Genomic DNA, 23,949 nt, shown 5'->3' with positions numbered 1-23,949 from the left:
ATGCGCTCCATTGAATATGATGAGCAATAACGAAAGAGACAAAAATCCTATATTTTACATTCGTGTGGCCATACGATGACGTCACAATGTCCGGTTAGCCATATTGATTCATGATCCGATTTCTACAACTCATCAACTTCCAGAATATGTAATTAAAAAAAAGTTCACCTCGTTGTTTAGAATCTATGACTGTTTAAAAAAAGGCATAATTTTGACAAATTTTTTAACTTTTTCATCAAAAACGCACGTAAAGTATCCAATTCAACGTGCCCGTATGACGTAATTGTAAGTCGAAATTGTTTTAAAATTGGTAAAATTACTATAAAAGGCTGGAAAAACATAATTCAATAAAAAAAAAATACTTTTAGCGCTACGTGCGCACCACGCGCATAAAATTGTTCGCGCACGTGGGAAATTTTGACATGGTCAAAATGTCATAATCAGCGTAGAAAGTTGATTAAAGATTAATTTTGCGCATTTTGAATTTTAAATGCGCGTGCGCGCGTAACTTTGTGTAAAACACGCAATTTTTTTTCCACAGAAAGTTAGCGCATGATATAAATTAAAATTTTGCTAAGTTTCAATTTAAATTGTTACCGTATTTTCCGGAGTATAGGTCGACCCCAAGTATAAGTCGACCCCCAACTTTGACCTAGAATATCGTTGATTTTGGTATGACCTGAATATAAGTCGACCCCCAAAATCGGCTAATAACACAACTTACTTTAAAGTTCAAAGAAGGCTAGAAATGTATGAAATGTGGTTGTTTGTTTATACAATTATTAAAGTGTAGGCCTAATCAATATCGGACGGACGTAATCACAACGGCTTCGCCGCCGTCTTCGCCAGCCTATAATAAATGACAGCGATGTAGCGTTACAGTACTTGCCATCAGCGATGTTTTTTCGCGTCACTCGAATAAATTAAAACGAGTTTTTCGTTAGGAGGCTTATTAATTGTACAGGCGAGTAGTTGTAAATCGCGTTATCTGTAAATGTACACGCGCCGGACTGAGGAGAATTTATTTTATGAATAGACATGCGCAGTAATTGTAATTACGAACAAACAAACAAACTGCGCATGTGTATAGATGAAAATATCGCGCAATAACAAACATGCTGCATGGACATTCCAACATCGTGTAGTTCGTTTTGTGGTGTGTGTTACGATGTTTTCGCGAGTGAATACGAAGCATATGAAACACAAACGAAAACTATTTATTCTTAATTATTTTAATAAAAGCGTAATATAAACATCAAAATTAATCTTTGTTATATATTAATAGTACTTGTACCAGTACTTGTTGGAGTTGTATTATTTTGTACAATGTAGGTATTATTAAATTGAAAACTCCTGTGAGTGATTGATGATAGGCCACTGACCTTGCTAGGCCTTGACAGCTGACGGCTTTTGAACGAATTTTTTCGGCTTGATTTTTTTCAAAAATCGCATGGTCGGAGTATAAGTCGACCCCCCGATTTTGCAATTAAAATTTTCCCACAAAGTCTCGACCTATACTCCGGAAAATACGGTATATGGTTTTAAATCTATGTTAAATACGCGAAATTCATAAAATCGTGCGTAAGTCACGTTGCGCATTTCTGACGTCATTCACAATAGGAGGTGCACAACTTCACGTGAATGCCCATATGTTGACAAAGTTATGAAATGTTATGTTTACACGTTTTTGAGATACGCGAGATACAAAAAGAGAGGAGAAATGCGCGTGCGCGCGTAACGTCTTGTAAAACATGGCATTTTTAATCCACAAAAAGTTTGCCCTTGATATGACTTAAATTTTCACAAAGTGTCAAAACAAATTTATGCTTGGTTTTTAGTCTATGATCAATCATAAAAAATCATAAAATCGCACGTAAGTCACGTTGCGCAACTCTGACGTCATTCAAAAATAGGAGGTGCACAACTTCACGTAAATGCCCATATGTTGACAAAGTTATGAAATGTTTAGTTTACAAGTTTTTGAGATACGTGAGGCACAAAAATGGAGGAGAAAGAAATAAGAAAAAAAAAAAAAAAAAGTAACAGGACGATTACAAGAAGTTATCCGCTACTAAGCGGATAACTAAAAAAAAAAAAAAAAAAAAAAGTAACAGGACAATTACAAGGAGTTATCCGCTACTAAGCGGATAACTAAAAAAAAAAAAAGATCCTTACAATAACAAGGGGTTATCCGCCAAGTGCGGATAACCAAAAAAAGTAACAGGACGATTACAAGGAGTTATCCGCTACTAAGCGGATAACTAATAATACAGAAAAAAACTGTTGATCTCATACAATAACAAGGAGTTATCCGCTTGGTATACCAAGCGGATAACTAATAACAAGGCCTATCCCCACACACAGTTTCTCTGAAAATGAAACATCAAAACCAAACATAAAATGTGTTAATTAGGCTATAAGGATAGGCTGGCCCTCCGGAGTCCCTCCTTCCTAGCAGGCTAGGCCCCTGTCTGAGTCTCTCTTCTAGAGTAATATTAAAATAACTAGGCTAGGCTACTAGGCTAGGCCTATGGCCCTATGTTTAATAAAAAAAAAGAAAAATAACACTTATTTTTTTAAGCGTTTTTACTTTTAAATAAAATCCATATTCGAAAATCTTAATAAAGGGTTCTGAATAGTCCCGCTAGTAGTCCTACTTACTGGCCTACCTCTCTAGGCCTAGCCTAGTTTCGTCAGGTCGCGATCGACATGATGATGGCTGGACCAGGCCCTGGCCTGGGGTTAACCGGCCCTGGCTGGCTGGCTAATGAAAACTAGCCTACTAATTAGGCTTACCAATGACTAGATTTAAAAATAATGTCTACAAAGGATACGGTTAACATAATTCTCTATTGCAGATGCCATAATTGTACGTCTTAAATCAATAAAATAGTAAATAAATGACTTTATATATACTCTGTAGGCCTACTTCGTACGGACGCAAAAACAAACGTTTCCAACACGCTGGCTGTATTGCCTCCTCAATAGTTTAAACGATTTTATCAAAAAGTATAATAAAAGATCTTTGATTTTATCAAAGATCTTAGAAAGAGGGCAGCAGTCGATCATTTCGCTCGACATCATCCATGTGTTTTTATTTTTGCAAAAGGTGTTAGGCCTAGCCTCTACTGAAAGGCTTTCTGTTTAGAAGGGGTTTCCATACAGTAGGTGTCAGTGCATTTACCTAAACTTAATAATGTTTAATTTTATGTAATAGGCTAGGCCTATAGAAGGCCTACCTAGTAGACCTGTAGATAGTAGGCCCCCACCTTTGTTGTGGTAGTAGAAAGATTTTAGGTAGGCCTAGCTAGCTAGCCTACTAGTACTGTAGTAGGCTAGCTAGGGCTAGCCTAGTTTTATCCCGTTTTAGAGAGTTTACTACTTACTAGGCCTAGGCCTAGCTATTAGTAGTAGTTCCTGATATTCCTTTTTGTTCCTTAGGTCACCTAAGCAATGGAAGGAAAAACTTTTTAATTAAATTTCTTCTTTTTTTTCTTAGTATTTCTTCTTTCATACTATAGTCAAACTATTAATATACGTCTGTACTAAATAAAAGAGAGTATTTAACTGTGTCACTGACACTGACAGTTGAATTTGTTTTTCGCCAAGACGTCAAGCAAACTAATAAAATACAATTTACTCCATGATACAACTAAACTGGAAACAACAAATCTAATATGCAAATTGTAGTGGAATAACGTTAAGAATGATATTCACTGTAATAATGTGTAGTAATAGTCATAAAAATACTATATATGAGATGCGATAACTAATCTAATAATAGCAAAAACAATAGCACGGTCTAATATATGTGTGAATGGAGCACCATAGAAATATGTTGTGGCCGAAACGGTCATATGCCAGTGGGCCTAGGCCTAGCTAGCATTTTAATCATGCACAGTGAGTATTGTGGAAACATACATGCATTAATCAATGGCATCTGCAGTGCAGGATGCAGGATGCTGAGCTAGCTTGAGATAGGCTATCGTATCATACTTTGTTGATCTGTGATCATACACAGCCCTTGAATTCTAGGCTATGTTATGTACACCATACATTGAATTTTTTTTACGCAGTGGCTACGTAACGTTTACGCCTAGTCGTAGATGCAACTCCTGTATCGTTACCTATGCCTCATAGCAATTAAAGGTGTAGGGCGGGGCATAATCGTATCGGCGCCAAACCGTTCCGTTTGAAACTTCAAATGATTGTAATCGGGTAGATGTAGTGCCCTGTTGTTTGATTACCTTACTAGCCGTATTAGCCTACCTAGCTAGGGCCTACTTATTAGTCCTACTAGTACTGTACTACTACTCTATGGCATAATAATAGGCTTATTAATATTAAATAATCTTTTTTTTTTACTTTTTAGATTAAATGAGGAATTTACAGTATGTCTTTGCCTAACTTGTGTCGAAGTCTTACAAAGTTAAGCATTTCCAACAGTACCACATTCTCAGCAGGGCTGTTGTGCAGGGCCAACTTCACAAGAGAAACAATTTTAATCACAACACAAAGGAAACTGAATACGTTATTACCATCTACACATTTTATAAAGTCAAGCAAGAGCGATATAAACTGCTTCTTTGGTTTAACATCAATCCGGCAATGTAGTAGTAGTGGCAGCAATGTCACCAGTGCTGGTGGTGACAGCAGTGCCATTAGTGGCAGCAATGTCACCAGTGCTGGTGGTGACAGCAGTGCCAGTTTATCTTGGACAACTTACGGAGATGGCAAATTTATCTATGAACCTAAGAAAAGACCATTAAGTGCAAAATGGCGGCACAGGGGGCTTGAAAACAAATACACCATACGCCCTATTGGGTTTGTTAGGACATCAGGAAGAAATCACTTAGGTATTTTACATTGTTTCTGTAGACTAATATCTTGAGAATTAAGTGTTCCTCTATAAACATAACCCAAATTGCATCAAAAAAATTCATGGTTATACAGATTATTGACTTTTCAGTGTGCAGATATTCTTTTTAATTATTTTGGACTCATGCACGCCAACACTCCCATTTTGGCCGGGAGACTCCTGTATTTTAGACTCGTATAATAATAATACTAAATATATACATTGTTTTTAAAAACAGGTAAAATTACAATAACTGGTCGTGGTGGTGGACACAAACGAAACTTCAGAATAATAGACTTTCACCGAACACCACCAATGGATGGTTCCGTCAAAGAAGAGAGAGTGCTCAAAATATTATATGACCCTAATCGAAGTGCTCGCATTGCATTGGTGGCAGGGGGAACTCACAAGCGATATATTTTGGCTACAATCAACATGAAAGAAGGGGATATTATTAAAACATCATGCCAAATAGGGAGAATGTCAGGTACGATTAGACCAAGGCAATTTAACAACAGGACACTGAGCTTGGCTTGCCAAGAAAGAAACTCGTAGCAGTCCTTTGATCTTGTGTCCGACTGTGACAAATACCACAGTACTGTACTATGTACTTTTACTCTGTGGTGCCAAGTGTCTGTTAAGGGGCATGGAACATGTTGCAGCCACAGATAAACCCATTGATCTCCGGAGCTCAGCATCCTGTTGGTAGATTACCTTGATATACAAAGTCAACTTGGGGTTTGTCTGAACTAGGCAACAGTGAAAAGTGCCACCAATAGGGTAGGGATTCCTTAAGATCTGTTTAAAAAATGACCTGTAAAATGTAAAGAACTAATAAATCAGAACATGTTTTGTTCAATACGTTGTTGTTGTTGTTAACGTTTTCCGTCTTCCGACATTACGCTTTCCACAATTTGTTTCCACTTTTTCCTGTTTATGGCAGGATGGTTTGTTATTGTGTTAGTGTCTACTAGTCCTTGTAAGTCTTTGATTCATCCAGTTATTTCTTGGTCTTCCTACGGGTCGTTTTACTTTCCTGTTAGTTTCCTTCATTGTTTGTTTGATTGGGGTATCATCCGGTAATCAAGTGTCTGTTATAGGGGCATGGAACATGTTGCAGCCACAGATAAACCCTTTGATCTCAGAAGCTCAGCATACATAAAATCAACTCTATTGTTAATGGCAAAAAAAAAGAATTTATTCTTTCATACATTCACCCTCTTCATGTAACATTTTTTGTATTAATAATAGTTATGGCTAACGAGGGAGATGCATATCCACTAGCTGCATTACCAATTAATGCACAAGTCCACTGTGTAGAGACCCTCCCAGGAAGTGGTGGAACGTATGGAAGATCTGCTGGTACGTCTTTAACGCTGCTACGAAAGGTCGGAGGTCAAGCTATCTTGAAGATGCCTTCAAAACGTCAGATAAGTGTAAGTGACAAGTGTATGGCAACTGTAGGAAGGCTCTCTAACGAAAACCACAACCAGCGTGTAATAGGTATGTAAAATATTTGGGGGAGGGGGGAATAAAATCATATTTTATATATACTAATAATACATTGCCCATCATGCATTAAAAAATATTAAACCTGTACACATACAGTACCAGATATTGTTTACTTTATAAACACACAGTCCTACAGTGTATCCTTGCCATTTGAATTTTTTATCATATGCCATGCATTGTATTAGGGAGCTATCGGGACAGTAAACAAAGGGACTGTAATTAACAGAGCGCGACAGTTATTTCGAGACACAAGCAACAGCCCCCCTCACATAGTCTGCCGAACCTGTACATGCAGGTTTGGTAAGCGTGTTTGAAAAGATTTGAAGTGAAGAGGATGATGGTTTTTTTTATGAATCTAATAACTTAATATAAAACTAGAAAGGCACTCCTAGAGTGCATACCTCCACCTACTGTAAAATTCTCCTACATAAGATTTCTCCGGTAAAAAAAAATATATATATATATTTGTGTGTGTCTTAATGCTGTTTCTGATTTAGGCTAATTTCACTACAAGCATGTGTATTGTAACCAGCCTTTCAATTAACAATAGCTTCAGATAGACTAACAATAGAACAGCAACGCGAAAATCAAACGAGTGAATTTGAAAATAGGTTTTTTTAAACTACTCGCATCAAAAAACGTGCACATCAAATCAAATTATGTTTTAAAATTACGAATCAGAAATTATTATTCTTGCCTCATGTACAAAAATGAAGTTTTTTGGATGAGTAGTTTTCGAGAAAATGCAATTACAGTTTACTTGTTACTTTAAGACTGCTCGCCGGCTTTGAAAAATTTTGTCCTATCTTTCAACACTAGCAGGTCTGAAAAGTATATTAAAAAGTGGTCCAGAATTGGGACCGTGGTCCGAAATGGTCCCAAAATTTAATGGAATGGTCCTTGATCACATATCTATCTGTACATTCATTTTGGTAAAGATCTTTTTGAGTAATCCTGCTAACAAACAAACAAACAGACAAACAAACACACGCGATCGATTACATGTACAGTATACTTCCTTGGCGAAGGTAAATACAGTAGGTGTGTTATGGAATGGGCAGAATATTATCACTAGCCCAACTCCCCAAAAAAGGCGAATCTACACTACGTAGCACTAATGGTAATGTTTTTATTGGCCATTTCAGGTAAAGCTGGTCGTAATCGTTGGCTTGGGTGGAGACCAGCTAGTGGATGGTGGCAGAGGAAAGGAGGATGGGCTGGACGAAAAATTAAACCAATACCACCAATGAAAATATTTATAGATACCAAAGCATCAAACAAATCATTTACATAATAATGATAATTTTCATAAATTTAAATAACATTTTTTTCGCAATTCAGCACATAGGAGCCCTTTGATTCCTAGCATACTCCAGAAAAGGTTGTAGTTAAAAGAAACAAAAAACTTACATTTTCAATCATTTTGATAAATGTCTATAATGTAAATTCATCAAATTAATAAAAATGTATGTCTGAAAATATTGTTTTGTACTTTTATTTAATAAAAAAAGTTATTGTTTGTATATCTTAACCATTAATTAAAAATATGTAATAATTTCCAGTACTGTATATCACTGAGTGCTTTAGAATTTCTTTAGAAGTTCCTAAATAATAATCTTCAACTTCATATGCCAATATAAACACACTTTTATTTGATAAACAATTAAATTATCTGGTAGAAATTTTAAATAAATTAAATTAATCTATATAAAAATATATTATGTCATTGGCTATTTGGCCAAAATCGCTAGACCACATGTGCTCAGACATGTACCCTGGATGTGGATTGCCTGGCCTTGATGTGCTTTTATCTCGGCTTCTCTTAAACCACTTTAATGTAACAATATTGGTACAAACATATGATTTTAGTGGTTAAACCGTTCCCTCTTTTGGGTCGCATTATTTTTTCCTTTTAGAAAAAACATCACACCAAGTAATTCCTGAAGAACTATCCATAAAAGATTTATCTGTATTTTACCAAATTTTAACCTTTTTAACTCATTTTTAATTTTATGTGAATTTTTAACTTTGAACAAACAAAAATATTTTCAAACCATGTACATATTTTACTGTGTTTGACCATGAATAAATGAATACTATGATGTCCGGTCATCTCCTCAAGGGTATAAATGTTTCAGCTACAATCATTTCTTATTTCCACAAATCGCACTAACGGAATTGTCATAGCAGAAATTAAGATAAACAAAGTAAATATAAATGGGTATCCTAAAACGTCGGACATCCAGCCAACACTAGACACAAACAGTAATTTACCCATTACCTCCAACGTAGCAAGTAAAGTGTAATGTGTTCCTTGTACACTCACCGGCGCCCTCTGGGAACACTGCATCATTAGCGTAAACATGGTGGTGGTTATAGCACCCCCTATCAGCTGTGCTACAGTCATCGCTGTCAATGCTACAAAGTCTGTGGAGAGAGTATAAAGCTTGGTTCTCACTACTAGAACATAACGCAAGGACGTAAACGCAACGCAAGCATTTTAACCAATAACAAGCGAAGTTATAGACAGCAATCACAAGCGAATAAGCCATCGCTTGTGATTGGTCAATTCACTTGCGTTGCGTCGATAGTGGGAACCACGCTTAAGCTGTAGTGTGTTGAAGCATACATAGAATAATCACCAATTACAGGATTGATAATCTATTTTACAATTTGCAAGTCTCATTTGAGGCTTTGAAAGAGTCGGGAGTTACAGTCCTGCAATAAGTCTTCATCTTCATCGTTATGAATTCCCACAATCATCATGTTGATTATCAAGGAACTAGTTGGTGTGGTGGCAGTATTCACAGCTGATTTTGGCAGGATTGAAACTTGCACTTTTGGATTTGAAGGCAAGCATGTTAACCACCAAATTACAGCTCCACTACAATCTAACTCTACCACTATACTATAATAATAATACCACATTTATATAGCGCTTTTCATGAGTAATCATGCTCAAAGGCGCTTTACAAGCATTATTACCCCAGTATTTTTTTTGGGATCAAACACGTATGGAAACATACTCCCATAATGCAGCCGGTAACCAGCGCAAAGTTGTGTGTAGATCTAACTGGGTACCCATTTATACACCTGGGTGGAGAGAGGCAACGTAAGTAAAGTATCTTGCCTACGGATACAAGCAATGCGGCGAGAGTTGGATTCGAACCTAGGTCTGACGATCGGTAGTCCAACGTCCAACACACTGCGCCACACGCCCTTACATGATGGTAATACAATGGTCGAGGAATTATAAATTTATAATACTAGAAAGAAAATCAGAATTGTATTTTAGCGTGAGAGTGTGATGACTCAAAATATCGGGAAGAATTGTGGTACGTCTGTATTATTTTAAAAATACTAACCTGATTGAATGATTTGCAATGTGTGGCAAAACTCAATTATCATTGGAACAAGTCGTACATAGAATAGAACCTGAAGGAATGATAATGGAGATACCCTGTTGAAAACAAAACATAACATTGGCACTGTTATCACTGGATCAAAGTTTTATGTAGGTACAGAATTAAATATTTACAGTATACGGTTTAAAAAAAACTATATTGATTTATGGATGGGGCAGAACTGAAACTGTGTATATCGTAGTGTTATTATACATGTAAAGATACAAGCACCACCAGAAGGCTTTTGATTTTTGTTCGTAAACAGCTCAAGTACAGGTATGACACCTCTAGTGTGCCAAAGTGTTACTCTTTTTACAAACATTAGTATACAGTACAACCTAGACTAGCTTTATTTTTGTTTTTGCAGAATCTTTTTTTTTTTACCTGAACCTTGATAAATAAATTCCACCCAGTATAGAACCAGCAATAGACATTGCTTGACAGACAACTCCAGACCAGAACCCAACAGTAGATGCTGGTGTACCTCTGTCCACCAGATACAAAGGAAACTGGTCCACGCAACCCTGCTCCCCTTGAAAACAAACAAAACAAGATTGGTTCAAATCACTATCACTATATAATTAGTGTACAAAAATGTATAAATAAATGTTAATAAAACTCACTGAGAATTATTAAAGATGAACTTTAGTTATTACATATTATGTATATTAATATATTCTGTCTGTGTCACAGGTGGTTATTGTCTGGGTGGTTATTGTCCAGGTTGGGTGGTTATTGTCCAGGTTGGGTGGTTATTGTCTGGGTGGTTATTGTCCGGGTGGTTATTGACCGGGTGGTTATTGTCCGGGTGGTTATTGTCCGGGTGGTTATTGTCCGGGTGGTTATTGTCCGGGTGGTTATTGACCGGGTGGTTATTGACTGGGTGGTTATTGACTGGGTGGTTATTGTCTTGGTGGTTATTGTCCGGGTGCTTATATTGTATGGGTGGTTATTGTCTGATTTCCAATTTACATTTTACGAACAAAGGTTATTAAGGAAGGAATCTCACCTAATTTATACACAATATAGTCCAGTCAATCTAATGATATACCCACCAAAAATTGCAATAGTAACAAACCAAGTATTTTTAAATTCCATATAAAGTGTAGAACGACATACTAAAAGTCACCGAAAATCCAAGCATTGGGTCAAGGGGTCAGAGGTCAATAAAGTCAAAATTAATATGCCCCATTAATTACATATATTTAACCATTTGAAATACATTATATACAAGTTTGATTTATGTCATCCGAAAGCTTATTAAATTTTCTATTCATTGATATCAAACTTATAGTCATAACAATTTATTTAGAATGTCATTTTTGCGGAAAAACACAACATAATGTGTCAATTTTGGCAAAAAATGTTGTTTTTGCTGTAATCAACAATGGTATACAGACAGGGATACCCTGGGGTGAACATGTCAGTCCAAAGCGATACACATGACCAGCTGAAGATGCAGATGAGTGACATCTCCGTTCCTGTTGCTTCTGGATGATCTACATTCCATTTTTTCCAGATGGCATTTATATTGCCATGGTTACAGTATTTATTGGGATGTATAAGTATTTTAACGATTTTTTAACCAGTAGAAATACAAAGATGTTCAACAGCAGTTTGACAATGACCTCCATGTTGTATGACATTCAGACCATCTGGACTGGATTGAAAAGGTTTCTATGAGAAGCCTCAAAGAAAACCAGAGGTTTGGCAAGAGATATAGGAATGTGTACATACGACTTCATACCATTGATACGGGAGTTACTGCAGTTGATTCGGAATATTAGCAATGTGGTATTAAGCATTGAATATTTTGGCCAGAAAGTCTTGCAATGTATTCAAGATCCTGGCAATAAAGTCATATGTACATACAGGCAAATGTGTGTGCATCGATCCTACAGTTCCAGAGGAGACTCGAGGTGACAACAAGGAAGTTTTTGAACATGAACTTTGTTATCCACCAGCACTTTTTGAAACTACCAACTTACAATACTTTCAGCTAATAAACCAACATGATGCCATGTGGAAACAACTTCTTCTGAATAGTCTAAAACATCCAACTCACTGAATGATGTCCAGTAGGCCTGCATTCTGGATGGTAGTGCTCTACTGCACAGCATTCCATGGAATAGTGTAGAGATCTGTAAAAAATATTGCTCTGCCATCATAGTCTTTGATGATTATGAAAGCAGCTCATCCACCAAAAACGGCGCACATGGTAAGGCGTGTCAGGTGGTAGTGTCCCTGTACATTTTACCAGTGACATGTTCCACAAAACAGGATCACTTTCTGTAACAAACAACAACTTATAAATCTTCGTAACTAGTATTTGAACAACATGGCAATGAGTGAATGCAACTGCTGATGCAGATGTTCTTTCGGATAGTACAAAAACCATTGAATCAGCAAACAGGAAAATATCTGTCATTATCCGATGACACGGATCTACTAGTGCTCCTCTGCAGACAAGTATTTAAAACATATTGTGATATTCTTTAGACTGGAACTGAGATGCTGGACTATCAAACTGGTTCAAACAGTACTTTTGAGAGACATCTGTGATAACCTTCTGTTTGCTCATGCGATACTGTTGACACAACATCCAGAGTTTTCGGAATTGGAAAAAAAAGCTTGTCATTGCAACTTATTTCTTACATTATGCTGTAGTCTTCAGATGCAAACAAGCTACAAAGGATGACATTGTGGTTGCTAGAGAAAATGATTTAGTGTGTCTGTACAATGGACGACCTGGACAACGTGGAATGCCATTGACTCCATCCCATCTACAACCTCGCATATCGCCAACTTCATAATCGTACCACAACCAAGGTACTTAACATCATGTTCAAGTTCAAGTTATCTTTTAGCAATGGAGTGGGGTTGATATGTGTACCGAGGATTGGGGATGGAAGATCAGATGATGGAAACATGGTTCCTCTACACACAGACTTAATGCCAGCACCCGAGTATTCTCCTTGAAGCATTTAGGGGTAAAACTACATGTGGTGAATGCAATGGCATTGCACTGTACTAATACCCGAACAAGAAAGTGATACTGATGACATATAAGTTGTGAGTCCTTTCTATTTAAAAAAGGGTTTAACAATATCATCCCACAAGGAGCAATTCAAATAAAAAGGTCTAGATTAAAATGATCCTACAAAATATACAAAAATATCACAATACACAGTACAATATAACAAGAGTCAAAGTTCAAGAAGAGTCGGATGGCAACTGGCAAAAACAAATTTTTTTTTTCCGGTTTGTTCTACATGCCGGGCATCGAAAGCGACGCCCATGAGGCATGAGCTCGAAATCACTGAACAAGGCATGGTTAACATTTTTTAGAATAGCTCTAATTTTTTTCTAGAGTTTGCATGTCACAGAAGGAAGATAAGCTACAATACAAAGTTGACGACCTATTAATTTAGAACTTACTTAAGTTAACAATTCTTTGTAGTGAGTTTCTCTCTTTGACCCTAAGACTAAAAAACCAGCATATAAAGGAAAACAGTTAAAATGTTCTCAATAAAGGAATTATAAAAAATCCCCTGAGAATTACTTTATCGACATTAAAATGGTTCAGCTTCCTTAACAGATAAAGTCTCTGGTGTCCTTTCTTTACTATTCATGCCTCTGTATTTAATTCCCAGCTGAGATTGTCCTCAACTAGTACCTAGGTATTTAAAGGAATGGACAATATCGCTGGTTTGTCATTTATGATGGATACCAGAGGGCTGCGTCCTTTCTCCTTCCCAAAATCTACAATCGTCTCCTTGGTTTTGGTCACATTGAGTTCCAAGTAGAAGTTTCCACAAAATTGGATAAAACTATCTAATGCGGAACCATGACCGTCCTGTGAATTTTGAAGGAGAGACAGCAAGACAGTGTCGTCAGCAAATTTGACAAGATGACTATTGTCCTGTTTGCTGCGACAGTCATCATTCTTCTAGCTAGCATTATTTTTCCTATTTCATGAGGATAGAATAGGTACAGGAAAAACATTATTTGCACCAAATACTTCCAAAATATAAATAAAATATTATATAACTATAATTTAGTTTTACGCTATTTTATGAAAATTTGAGCTTTCGTAAAAGGTCAATGACCTCTATAGTTACATAAAAACTGTTGTATCAATTAGTTTTTAGAGTAAGCAGTACATATTATACACATTTGTAGTTATTTAGATGTTATTGGCAGGCATAAAATAATGTTACCTACTACAGTACTACACTACCTGTTGTTGATAACAATTTATCATTATTATAGTATTATTTTTATTATTGTTATTATTATTTATTTATTTATTAAAGTACATACTTAATTCAAAATACTTAACATAATTTTTCCTAATTCATATGACGATAGGTACAGAAAAAACACAAGTTACATCAAATGCATCAACAATTATGGAATAAGACATTGCAGTTAATAATTTTGTTAGGAAAAATTTGAGTTTTTGTAAAAGGTCAATGACCTTTTGACCTCTAGTTACGTATAACTGTTGTATTAATTGTTTTTTTAATGTATATTAGTAGGATATATATACTCTACACATTGGTACTAAAGCTATTTAGATATGATAATAAAACAATAGATTATAGGCATTTGCTATCCCCTACCCCAAAATTGTTTACATTACATTTGATCAAGAATCAATTTCAATAAGAATAGTACATCATTACTTTTAAAATTTTTCTAGTTAACATCATGTTTCCTATTTTATATATCGATAGGTACAGAAAAAACACAATTTTGATTAAATGCATCCACAATTATGGCATACGATATTACAGTTAATCATTTTTTTAAGGAAAATATGATTTTTTGTAAAAGGTCAATAACCTTTTGACCTCTAGTTATATAAATAAGTGTTGTATTTTGTTTTTTTAAATTGCATGCTAGAAATAAATATATAATCTACACATTGATATCAAGATTATTGAGATTGGATTATAAAACCACAAGTTATGGGCATAAATGTTACCCCTACCCCAAAAACATTTACGGAATAAAATCACTATATAGTTGTTGAGATTACGTAAAAAATAATGTGTTCCAATGCTTCAATTTTCGGTGACTTTTAATATGTCATTCTAAACTACATTTGGAATGAAAAAAATCAATGTTTCGTTACTATTGCAATTTGTGGTGGGTTTACCTCTAAATATCACTAGATTGACTGGACTAATAACCAGAATTATTATCGAGAGAGTGCCAGGCAGTTGGATGAGCTTCTTCAACCAAGCGCTGTTGTATGGGTGGTTATTGTCCGGGTGGTTAGCGTCAGGGTGGTTATTGACCGGGTGGTTATTGACCGGGTGGTTATTGACCGGGTGGTTATTGACCGGGTGGTTATTGTCCGGGTGGTTATTGTCCGGGTGGTTATTGACCGGGTGGTTATTGACCGGGTGGTTATTGACCGGGTGGTTATTGACCGGGTGGTTATTGTCCGGGTTGGGTGGTTAGTGTCCGGGTGGTTAGTGTCCGGGTGGTTAGTGTCTGGGTGGTTATTGTCTTGGTGGTTATTGTCCGGGTGGTTATTGACTGGGTGGTTATTGACTGGGTGGTTATTGTCTTGGTGGTTATTGTCCGGGTGGTTATTGTCCGGGTGCTTATATTGTATGGGTGCTTATATTGTATGGGTGGTTATTGTCTGATTTCCAATTTACATTGACGAACAAAGGTTATTAAGGAAGGAATCTCACCTAATTTATACACAATAACCAGAATGATTATCGAGAGAGTGCCAGGCAGTTGGATGAGCTTCTTCAACCAAACAAATGCTTCCTTCTTGTTTTTTAAACAACTATTATTCTCCTTTTCTGTTAGTTTGTTTAATTGCTTAAATTCTTTCGTATTCCTCTTTGAATTCATAATTTGTCCACTTTCCGTTACAGTGCATCCATCATTTTCAGTTATTTCTAATATTTTCTTTTCATCCACATCAAATTGAAATATACAAGATATTGAAAATAAATAAATGAATGACAAAAATAGGAACAGTCCATTTAATGACAGGTACATGCTCAACCACATTAGCACACCGCCACCAAAAATGCTACCAAATTTGTACCCTACAACTTGAATGGTATTGCCCATGCCAACTTGCTTATGAGTTAGTAACTGCATAGCAAACCCATCTACTGCTATATCTTGAGTTGATGAAAATACATTGAGAAGAAACAGTATTGCACACAGAAATAGAATGTTATCCAGTGAGATGCAGGAACCAAGGCTACAGACGCAGAAAAGTCCAAACATGCTCGCCAACAGCCATTTTCGTTTGGACTGCATCCAATCAAATAACGGCGCCCAAAGTATCTTCAGCAACCATGGTAGTAATAAAAGTTTGATGAGTCCGAGACTGGCCAGAGATGTTCCTTTACTACGGAGAAATATTGGCAAGAAGCGTGCTTGAAGTCCATACGGTATACCCTGAACAAAATAGAGCAGCAATAAGAATATTAAGTTTCTGTAGTTGTACCATGATCGACGCAAACCCATATTTCCTCAAATATAGGCCTACAGTAGTGTACCTGGTCAGCAATACAGAAAAAGGCTGTTTTTTTCCTTTATACAGTAGGCTTTCTTCTAAATTTCCATTGGGACTCAATCGTACTGAAATAAATAATTTGAAATTTGTTTATTTATTTATTAATTAATAATAACAAGAATAACAAGTTGAAATACAACAGATAGGCAGGATAAAGTAGCTACCACCAGTATCTGATCTTGTGATCAGACCAGGGAGTTGTTCAACTCCCTGATCAGACTACTACTACGGCCAGCAGGGAAGAATATGGTACTCTTCTTATAAACGCCTTACACTACAGTACACCTCACTCACTTGATAAACAATGACTCTTTTTTTTGTGAAAGAGCATGTGAAAGGCCTAGAATAGTGTAGAATAAAAGTAAAGATAAAGTACAGTAGGCCTAGTCTAGCCTAGAGGTTAGGCCTAACTAAAAACTAACTAGCTAGGCCTAGGCCTAGGCTAGTTAGCAGTACAGTACTAGCCTAGCCTCCCTAAAAGGGCTAGTACGTATGCCTAGCCTCTTTCTAGTAGTAGGCCTAGGTAGGCTAGTAGTATTTAGTAAGCCTAACCCAGCCCACACAGTACAAGACCCAGATGAGACACGGCTAGGCTAGTCTTGTCTAGGCCTAGGTCGAGTTAATGGGATTTTTATTAGCCTAGGCCTAGTAGCATAGCCTCTTTGAAGAAACTCTTTCAAATAGGCTAGAATCGGCAAAGATAGATAGTGTAGGTATGGTAGTAGGAAGATGTTACACTTCGCTCAAAAATTATTAGAGAACCGCTCGAGATAGGGCGCCTCTCACGACGAGTAGGGATAGACGAATCTGAAACATGATGAGGAGCGCAATGGCAAAGCCTAACGAAAATGGTGTTTTCGGCAATAAATTGTAAAAATAAGCCACAAAAAACATCAAACAAACTTCTTTTTTGTCTTTATTATACAAAGTTAAAAATTAATATGATGTTTTCATACTGTTTTTGGATCTTTTTAATTGTTAATACATTTATTTGGAGTGAGTTTTGGCATGACATGACTGTAAACACTGAGCTGGAATCAGGAGGAGGCTTACGCGCGCCTGTGTAGACCCATTCATGAATGGATGCTGGTCATCTCGTACCCAAACCAACCCGTACCCATAAATAATAATCTTGGTAAACCCCAGTCAAGTTATAATGCAAATTTTACAGTATACAGTATTGTTGTTGGCAAACAATATATGATTTATGAATAAATGATAGCAATTCTTCTGTAATTTCAATATTTTCTATAAAGCAATTTCTATAAAACTCTAGGGCTAAAATCTGTAAATTCAATCCTATAGAAGTATCTGTTTCTATAGATTAACATAGAATTCTAAACTTCTATAGATTAGTAGAGTTCTATAACATTTTTTGTAAGGGTAGTATAAAAGGGGGTAAAGTAGGCCTCGACCCCACTGATATTTTTTCCTTACCAATAATGAACTCATCGGCATAATTAATATTATCAATATATTGTTATTAATATTATCACCGGCATTCACAATTACATAATCATGGCATATAAAATTACGGTGAATTCACGAAAGTTCAGAGTGTTACAAGCATAATATAATAATTAGTTATTATTAAATTATTAAAATTAATAGATAATTAAACAATAATTGGTATTTTTCAGTAAAACATACTTGTACTCAAATTCCTATAATGTAGGCCTACTGGTACCGTATTCATTGTATACAGATCGACTGTTTGTATAATATTATTGATAACAATAAATATTGATTGATTGATTGATTGAAAGCCATACTACCTATTCTCTTGTACTGTATTACCCATTTAGAAATAAACCATACGTAATCGATTATATAGGCATACACATTGTAGGCCTATTATTATTACCACTAGGGCTCCTAATATATTTATTCACTCTGATGAAGAAGTGTTTCTAAAGCTAGGTATTAAATTCTCTATCTCTGTCCAATGATAAACATTTAAATGTAAATAATTTAAAAATTGATTTGCAAATAAAAACATTAAAATAAAAGAAATAAAATACAGGTAGATATTCCAGGTACCTAAACAATTCCAGGTAATTGAAACACAAATTTGTATTCCAAAGCATATAAATATGATTCATTTGCACTTTCTATAAAGATAACATTACATTTTATATGTTAATTCGTATTCAATCTTAATTTTACCATGGAGTAAAGAATAAGAGGAGGCACAACTCGGCCTAGCTATCCAGTTAATCCAATTAGTATCACGCTGTGCGGTAGTGCTTAAGCATAGGGTAATAAACTTCCCATAACGATCCTTTGAAGAACATCCTGTTTACCCGTGCAGCTCGCTGCAGAGTCGGCTCTGATTACGTAACACCCTAATTAAGGAAGAAGCCAGGCATGACATCGGTGACAAAAAAAGTAAACAGAGGCTGCGCAGTAGTTTCTAATACATCATAGTGAAGCATGACCTTTGTGCAGTTGTTCATTGTTCTTTGAGCTTTTTTCTCGAAAAAACCGTTTAAAAATCGAGTAAATTTTCACGGAGATATCGCAGTTTTTATACCAGCTAACAAATTAATCATATTTTTTATCAAGCCATAGACGTATCATTTGGTAAATCGAAATTTTACCGTTTAAGCAACTTTTTAATTTACGAACCCTAGTGCATTTTGTAGCATATTAAAGACTCCAACTTATTTTAAAATCACATTTTAGTGCGCGCAAATGCGCGCATGAAAAAAATTATATAATTTGTTCTCATGAATATTCAAAAATATACGTATAGTAGAATTCCAACGACACAATTTCTTATTTTTATTACTGTATATGACATTTAATTTATGTTTCAGTCTATATTATGACTGTTTAGCAAAACTAACATTCTTCTATTTTAGTCTGATATTGTATAATTAAATTATTTATGATATTAATATCATAAAATATATGATTTTTACGATCACATACTTAGAGTTCAGTGAACTTGTAGGACTTAAATTATATATCGTTTAACGATTTGTGGCTACACATAGGCCTAGTAGTTCGTAATATATTATTATTTAATAAATAGCCTAAATAAGCATAATATTTAATCCCATAATGATGGACATATTTAGTGCATACCGTAACCGGTAGGCCTAATAGGTTCAGGCATAGGCGCGCCTATAGTAACAATAAACAATATCAATAATAATAATAGGTTTTTTTTATGTAGGTCTATATTAATATATTAATAATTGTAATAACGTTAGAAAACAAATAGTAGTAATATTTTATTAAAGAAGAAATTAATCAATTAGTTTTAGTTTTCGGTTGGTCGTTATTATAATATTATATAATATGGTATAAAATGGTACGGTACTACGAGAATATTTGTTTAGTATCAACCCGTAACAACAACTACAAATGATATGTGTTGGTTAAAAATTCAATTACAAATATAGTCTATGCTCTTTTGTAATTATAAGCCATTGTATAAAAGGATTATGTACAGTTCGGTACATAGCGGTTAATCGTAAAATTAAAAAATCGGACATACGAACAATAGATCGCCAACATTATTCGTACCCTTTTGCTGTATTGCGTACGTCGATCACGACTGATGCGGCTGTAAACTTCGCCTGGAAAGTAACTAGTACAGTACACATTCTGGTCCCTGGATGGAACATGATATCACACGTAAACCGCAATGGAGCAGGTCAAATGTTAAACAATTCGTACAAAGGGGAACCGCCAGACAAGTGCGTACCTAATCATTGTTTATTAGATCGCTGGCAATAATGCATGCAAAGTGCAATTGCTCTCCGCTCCACCAAGCAACGTACAGTACTAAAAAAAATGGAACGTCGCGGTTTTTCTAGGCGCTGAAGTTATACGAAGTGAACGCGAATGATTTTTACTGTATATTATATTCCCCGACGAAAAGTACTCGCGTTTCCCAGACGGGGAAGAGGGGAGGAGGGGGGAGACGACGAGGGGATACAGCCCCCGTAACCCCCCGCTGGCACCACCACTGGTCCTTATTAAACCCATTTATTCATCATGATTCATGATAAGTTGTCTGGAGAAATTACCAACATTTAGTACACAGTAAACCATATAAATATAATTCCTTTATTGGTGCCGTATAAAACTCGTATTATTAATTTATTAATAAAAGATATCCAGTAGAATATATATATAGCGCTGCTTTTTAATAAAAATTAATAAACAAGGTCGGAATACAAGTTCAGTAGGTCTACAAACAGTATATAGTACACCTTTCACGCTTGAACGCACATCGCCTAGCAAGAGTATTGTGACGTCCTAATACGCATGTGTACTAACACCAAAATTGACCGCGGGCAGTAAACATTGTACTCTTTGCTAATTGGGTTACGTAACGGCAGTGTTTAGCACCTCCTTAAATACTCATTACAAGCATAGCCTTAAGCAAGCGGTAAACACGATGAACTGACTGAACTATTCAAGTTGTGTCTCCTCTTATTCTTTACTCCATGATTTTACAATCATATTACTGTTATAATAGCCAAGTTCCTATACAATAACTTTCCGTATCCCTACTCGACGTGCGAGGCGCCATTTAAATTTAGCTCCATGTTGTCTCGCTTTTATTTGCATTGAACGAATAGGAAGTGTAACATCTTCCTACTACACTATCTTTGGAATCGGCAATCGGCATGGTGTTGTTGTATATTATACGGTATCCATTCATGCATACCATGTTTAGTTTAACAACTCCCTCTATACATATGGGTATTTCCAATTTGATACGCAAGGGTGACCCGCATTGTATTGTTCCTGCTGTCGATTGAGTTATACAAAATGGCAGGGCTAAACGATAACGATCCTGTAAGATCGTTTCTGGAAAACCTTACCGAATGTGTAATGTGCTTTGACGAAATGGACCAGCCTAAATTTCTTCAGTGTGGACATTCATTTTGCCAAGAATGTCTACGTAAGCAATTCAAAGCAGCAACGAAGGATCAAGTGAATGTTTCTAATATATTGTGTGCTTTGTGTAGAAATCCAACGAACATTCCTAGAACTGGCCTAGAGTCACTCCCGTCGTCATTTGTGATTGAAGATGCTAAGGGGTGTTTGAAAATTGCTAATAATTTGGGTCTAACTAAGAATAGATTATTGATATGTGGAAAGTCTGGTCATAACAAAGTCTTAGATATGTGGTGTGAGAAAAGCATGGAACTAATATGTATTGCTTGCTGTGCACAACAGTTACATCTTGACCACAGCTTACACCACGTGACTATTATTGAAGCATGTCAGAAATACCGTAAAAACAAATATGAATTTGAAAAGAAAATATCAGAATTGGTCAGTGACATTGACAGTTTAAAAAAGGAAATAGATGTGAAAAGAGAAGAGAAAAATAAAATAGTAGAAACTGCGCGACAAGATAGAAAGGAACACACAATGGTTGTGGAATCGTATCAACAACAGCTTGAAAATGTACGAGCAGAAAAGGATAAGTTAGAACATAAGTTTCAAACACAAATTGAATCATTAGTTGATGAGAATGAATGCTTAGAAAAAGAGAACAATAAAAGTACAATACGAGCAATCAGACAACGTAAAATTATCAAGATGAAACACAAAACAGAACTTGATTTAGTAGAAGAAACAAAAAGCTTAAAAGAAGAGAAAAATAAAATAGTAGAAATTGCGCGACAAGATAGGAAGGAACACACAATGGTTGTGGAATCGTATCAACAACAGCTTGAAAATGTACGAGCAGAAAAGGATAAGTTAGAACATAAGTTTCAAACACAAATTGAATCATTAGTTTATGAGAATGAATGCTTAGAAAAAGAGAAAAATAAAAGTACAAAACGAGCAATCAGACAACGTAAACTTGTTAAGATGAAATACAAAACAGAACTTAATGAAATGCAATCTAAAGATCGTGATGAACAAATACATATTACAGCATTAAACAATGAGCTAATAAGCTTAAAGCTAGAAAAAAGCAAGAACATGAAACATGTGAAGATCATGAAAAGAAACCATCAGGCCTTATTGTTCTTCTTAACTATCCTTTGTCTTTACTGTTTATATAAATTAGAGTTATTCAAATTCTTAGTTTTTATTACTTTATTTATGATTACTATTTATAATTATTATTATGTTGGATATATAAATTGATAGTTTGACTGTCCTGAGAAGAAACTGTGAGATGTAGTGTAATAATATGTATAATTGGTAATACATTAAAATTTAAATAAATTTGAAACGTTGCATTTAAATGAAAATATATTTTAAAGATACAGTATACTGTATATGTCCCCCCGAAATATTGTTTTTAATCTTTTTGTTGAAATGCTATTTTAAAGTCACACTGTTATTCACTTTGACAACAAAAAATGTATACCACTGTAGTTGCGGTTAGGCCTACAGTACGAAGTACATTATTCACGTTCTGTTTACACATAGGCCTACAATCGTTGATCTAACTGATCTCAGCATCCTATTGTTTGAATGCCTTGAATATTGATCAAATTATTTACCTGAAAATTGGTTTTTGGTTTAAATTAACCATTTTTCTTGTTTTTTAAAAAGTGAAATCATTACCGGTATTATTTTTATACGTTTTTTGTTTTGGATAACTTTTTTAAAACTGCAAAATGGCATTAAAAAATAACATTTGTAAAAACTCACAAGACCGGAAGTACAACTCTCTCCGGTATCATCAAACATTTCGCTTTAGAAAAGAAGCTGCAAATTGTCCGAAAAATTGGAGTAGAAGCATACATTCATTTTAGCAATAAGACTGCATTCCAACTGTACAAAGACGTGTACGAGTGGGTGACTACACCCACTAAAATACAACATACTTTGCATGCCCCTTGTGACAGTCAGGTTTTTTTTTATGGCGAGTAAATCATCATACGTCACGATTTTACGAGAGCCGGGGCGCAATTCGAATCAGCATTCGCTTTTGTGGTGAAGGGTGAAACAGCGAAGGAAAGTGTTTTCAATGAATTCACGTCAAACTTTGATTATTATTATTATTATTGGACAAAACTTTGTTGTTTAGAAAAGGTACGGTTATAACGATCAGCTATGGGACTTGGGTGTCAAAAGGAAAATGATTAAAACTGATTTTGATTTGATTGAGACGATAATGCGATTGGACAACACACTTGATCCTTGTAAGGATAAACGAATATTTTGACGAATCCCTGTTACTTTTAAAGAAAAAATATGTTGGGAATTTGAGGTTATTCTTTATATTCCTAAAAATCAACGTAGGATTCGCGCCAATGTAACAGACTACATTCGGAACCAAATTTAACTGGAATGCACTTGATATGAAGCTACAGATACTTCGTATGAGACTGTACGAACACTAGACTTGCCCCAAGTCTGTATTTATTGTCTTTTTTTTATTTATTTGTTTTTATTTCGACCGCGATTTTATCCAAACTCAAGTAATACACGTATGAAACGCCATATGTGCAAAAATATTTATATTTTTACAAAACTCCGTCTGGAGCCCAGACTATACGAACACATGCGTAACGAGGATCTAAGCGCTCTTTATACTAAAAAAAATACAATTTGGTAGTAGAAGGGGATAATTAGGAACAACTAGAGGGTGAGCTCGCTTCGCTCGCTCCCCCTCTAGGAAG

At 35.5% G+C, this 23,949-nt stretch overlaps 3 protein-coding genes across 6 annotated transcripts in view; 2 read left to right on the top strand and 1 right to left on the bottom strand.

The window, feature by feature from the left end:
• LOC140059189 (major facilitator superfamily domain-containing protein 3-like) overlaps positions 1-23,949 on the bottom strand; it is a 218,632-nt gene that overhangs the window by 19,709 nt on the left and 174,974 nt on the right. The window contains exons 1-5 of one of the 4 annotated variants that reach the window (XM_072105049.1): positions 16,895-17,020; positions 15,486-16,398; positions 10,159-10,306; positions 9,736-9,830; positions 8,697-8,797 (exon numbers count right to left, since the gene is read on the bottom strand). In XM_072105049.1, coding sequence (XP_071961150.1) covers positions 8,697-8,797; positions 9,736-9,830; positions 10,159-10,306; positions 15,486-16,284 — 1,143 coding nt within the window. In that variant the 5' untranslated portion in view covers positions 16,285-16,398; positions 16,895-17,020. Of the gene's footprint in view, positions 1-8,696; positions 8,798-9,735; positions 9,831-10,158; positions 10,307-15,485; positions 16,399-16,627; positions 16,667-16,885; positions 17,021-23,949 lie in introns of those variants that run through there. The other 3 variants (XM_072105050.1, XM_072105051.1, XM_072105052.1) reach the window with 3 other exon arrangements.
• LOC140059190 (large ribosomal subunit protein uL2m-like) lies at positions 3,075-7,765 on the top strand. Its single transcript, XM_072105053.1, has 5 exons — positions 3,075-3,164; positions 4,373-4,856; positions 5,097-5,345; positions 6,110-6,361; positions 7,516-7,765. Exons 2-5 carry the CDS (start codon positions 4,394-4,396, stop codon positions 7,662-7,664), a joined length of 1,113 nt encoding a protein of 370 aa, XP_071961154.1. The 5' UTR covers positions 3,075-3,164; positions 4,373-4,393; the 3' UTR covers positions 7,665-7,765.
• On the top strand, positions 20,907-22,551 carry LOC140059084 (uncharacterized). Its single transcript, XM_072104912.1, has one exon. It carries the CDS (start codon positions 21,125-21,127, stop codon positions 22,460-22,462), a length of 1,338 nt encoding a protein of 445 aa, XP_071961013.1. The 5' UTR covers positions 20,907-21,124; the 3' UTR covers positions 22,463-22,551.

Source organism: Antedon mediterranea, chromosome 9, assembly GCF_964355755.1.
Source record: "Antedon mediterranea chromosome 9, ecAntMedi1.1, whole genome shotgun sequence".
Lineage (NCBI taxonomy): Eukaryota > Metazoa > Echinodermata > Crinoidea > Comatulida > Antedonidae > Antedon > Antedon mediterranea.
This window is presented reverse-complemented; position numbering and strand designations above follow the sequence as displayed.

What these genes read in the sequence shown, in the direction of transcription:
- LOC140059084 (XM_072104912.1), top strand. Translation starts at nt 21,125, where the DNA reads ATGGCAGGGCTAAACGATAACGATCCTGTAAGATCGTTTCTGGAAAAC.
- LOC140059190 (XM_072105053.1), top strand. Translation starts at nt 4,394, where the DNA reads ATGTCTTTGCCTAACTTGTGTCGAAGTCTTACAAAGTTAAGCATTTCC. An exon ending in CCAAATAGGGAGAATGTCAG is followed by an intron (nt 5,346 to 6,109) that starts GTACGATTAGAC and finishes TATTAATAATAG; the next exon opens with TTATGGCTAACGAGGGAGAT. An exon ending in CCACAACCAGCGTGTAATAG is followed by an intron (nt 6,362 to 7,515) that starts GTATGTAAAATA and finishes TGGCCATTTCAG; the next exon opens with GTAAAGCTGGTCGTAATCGT.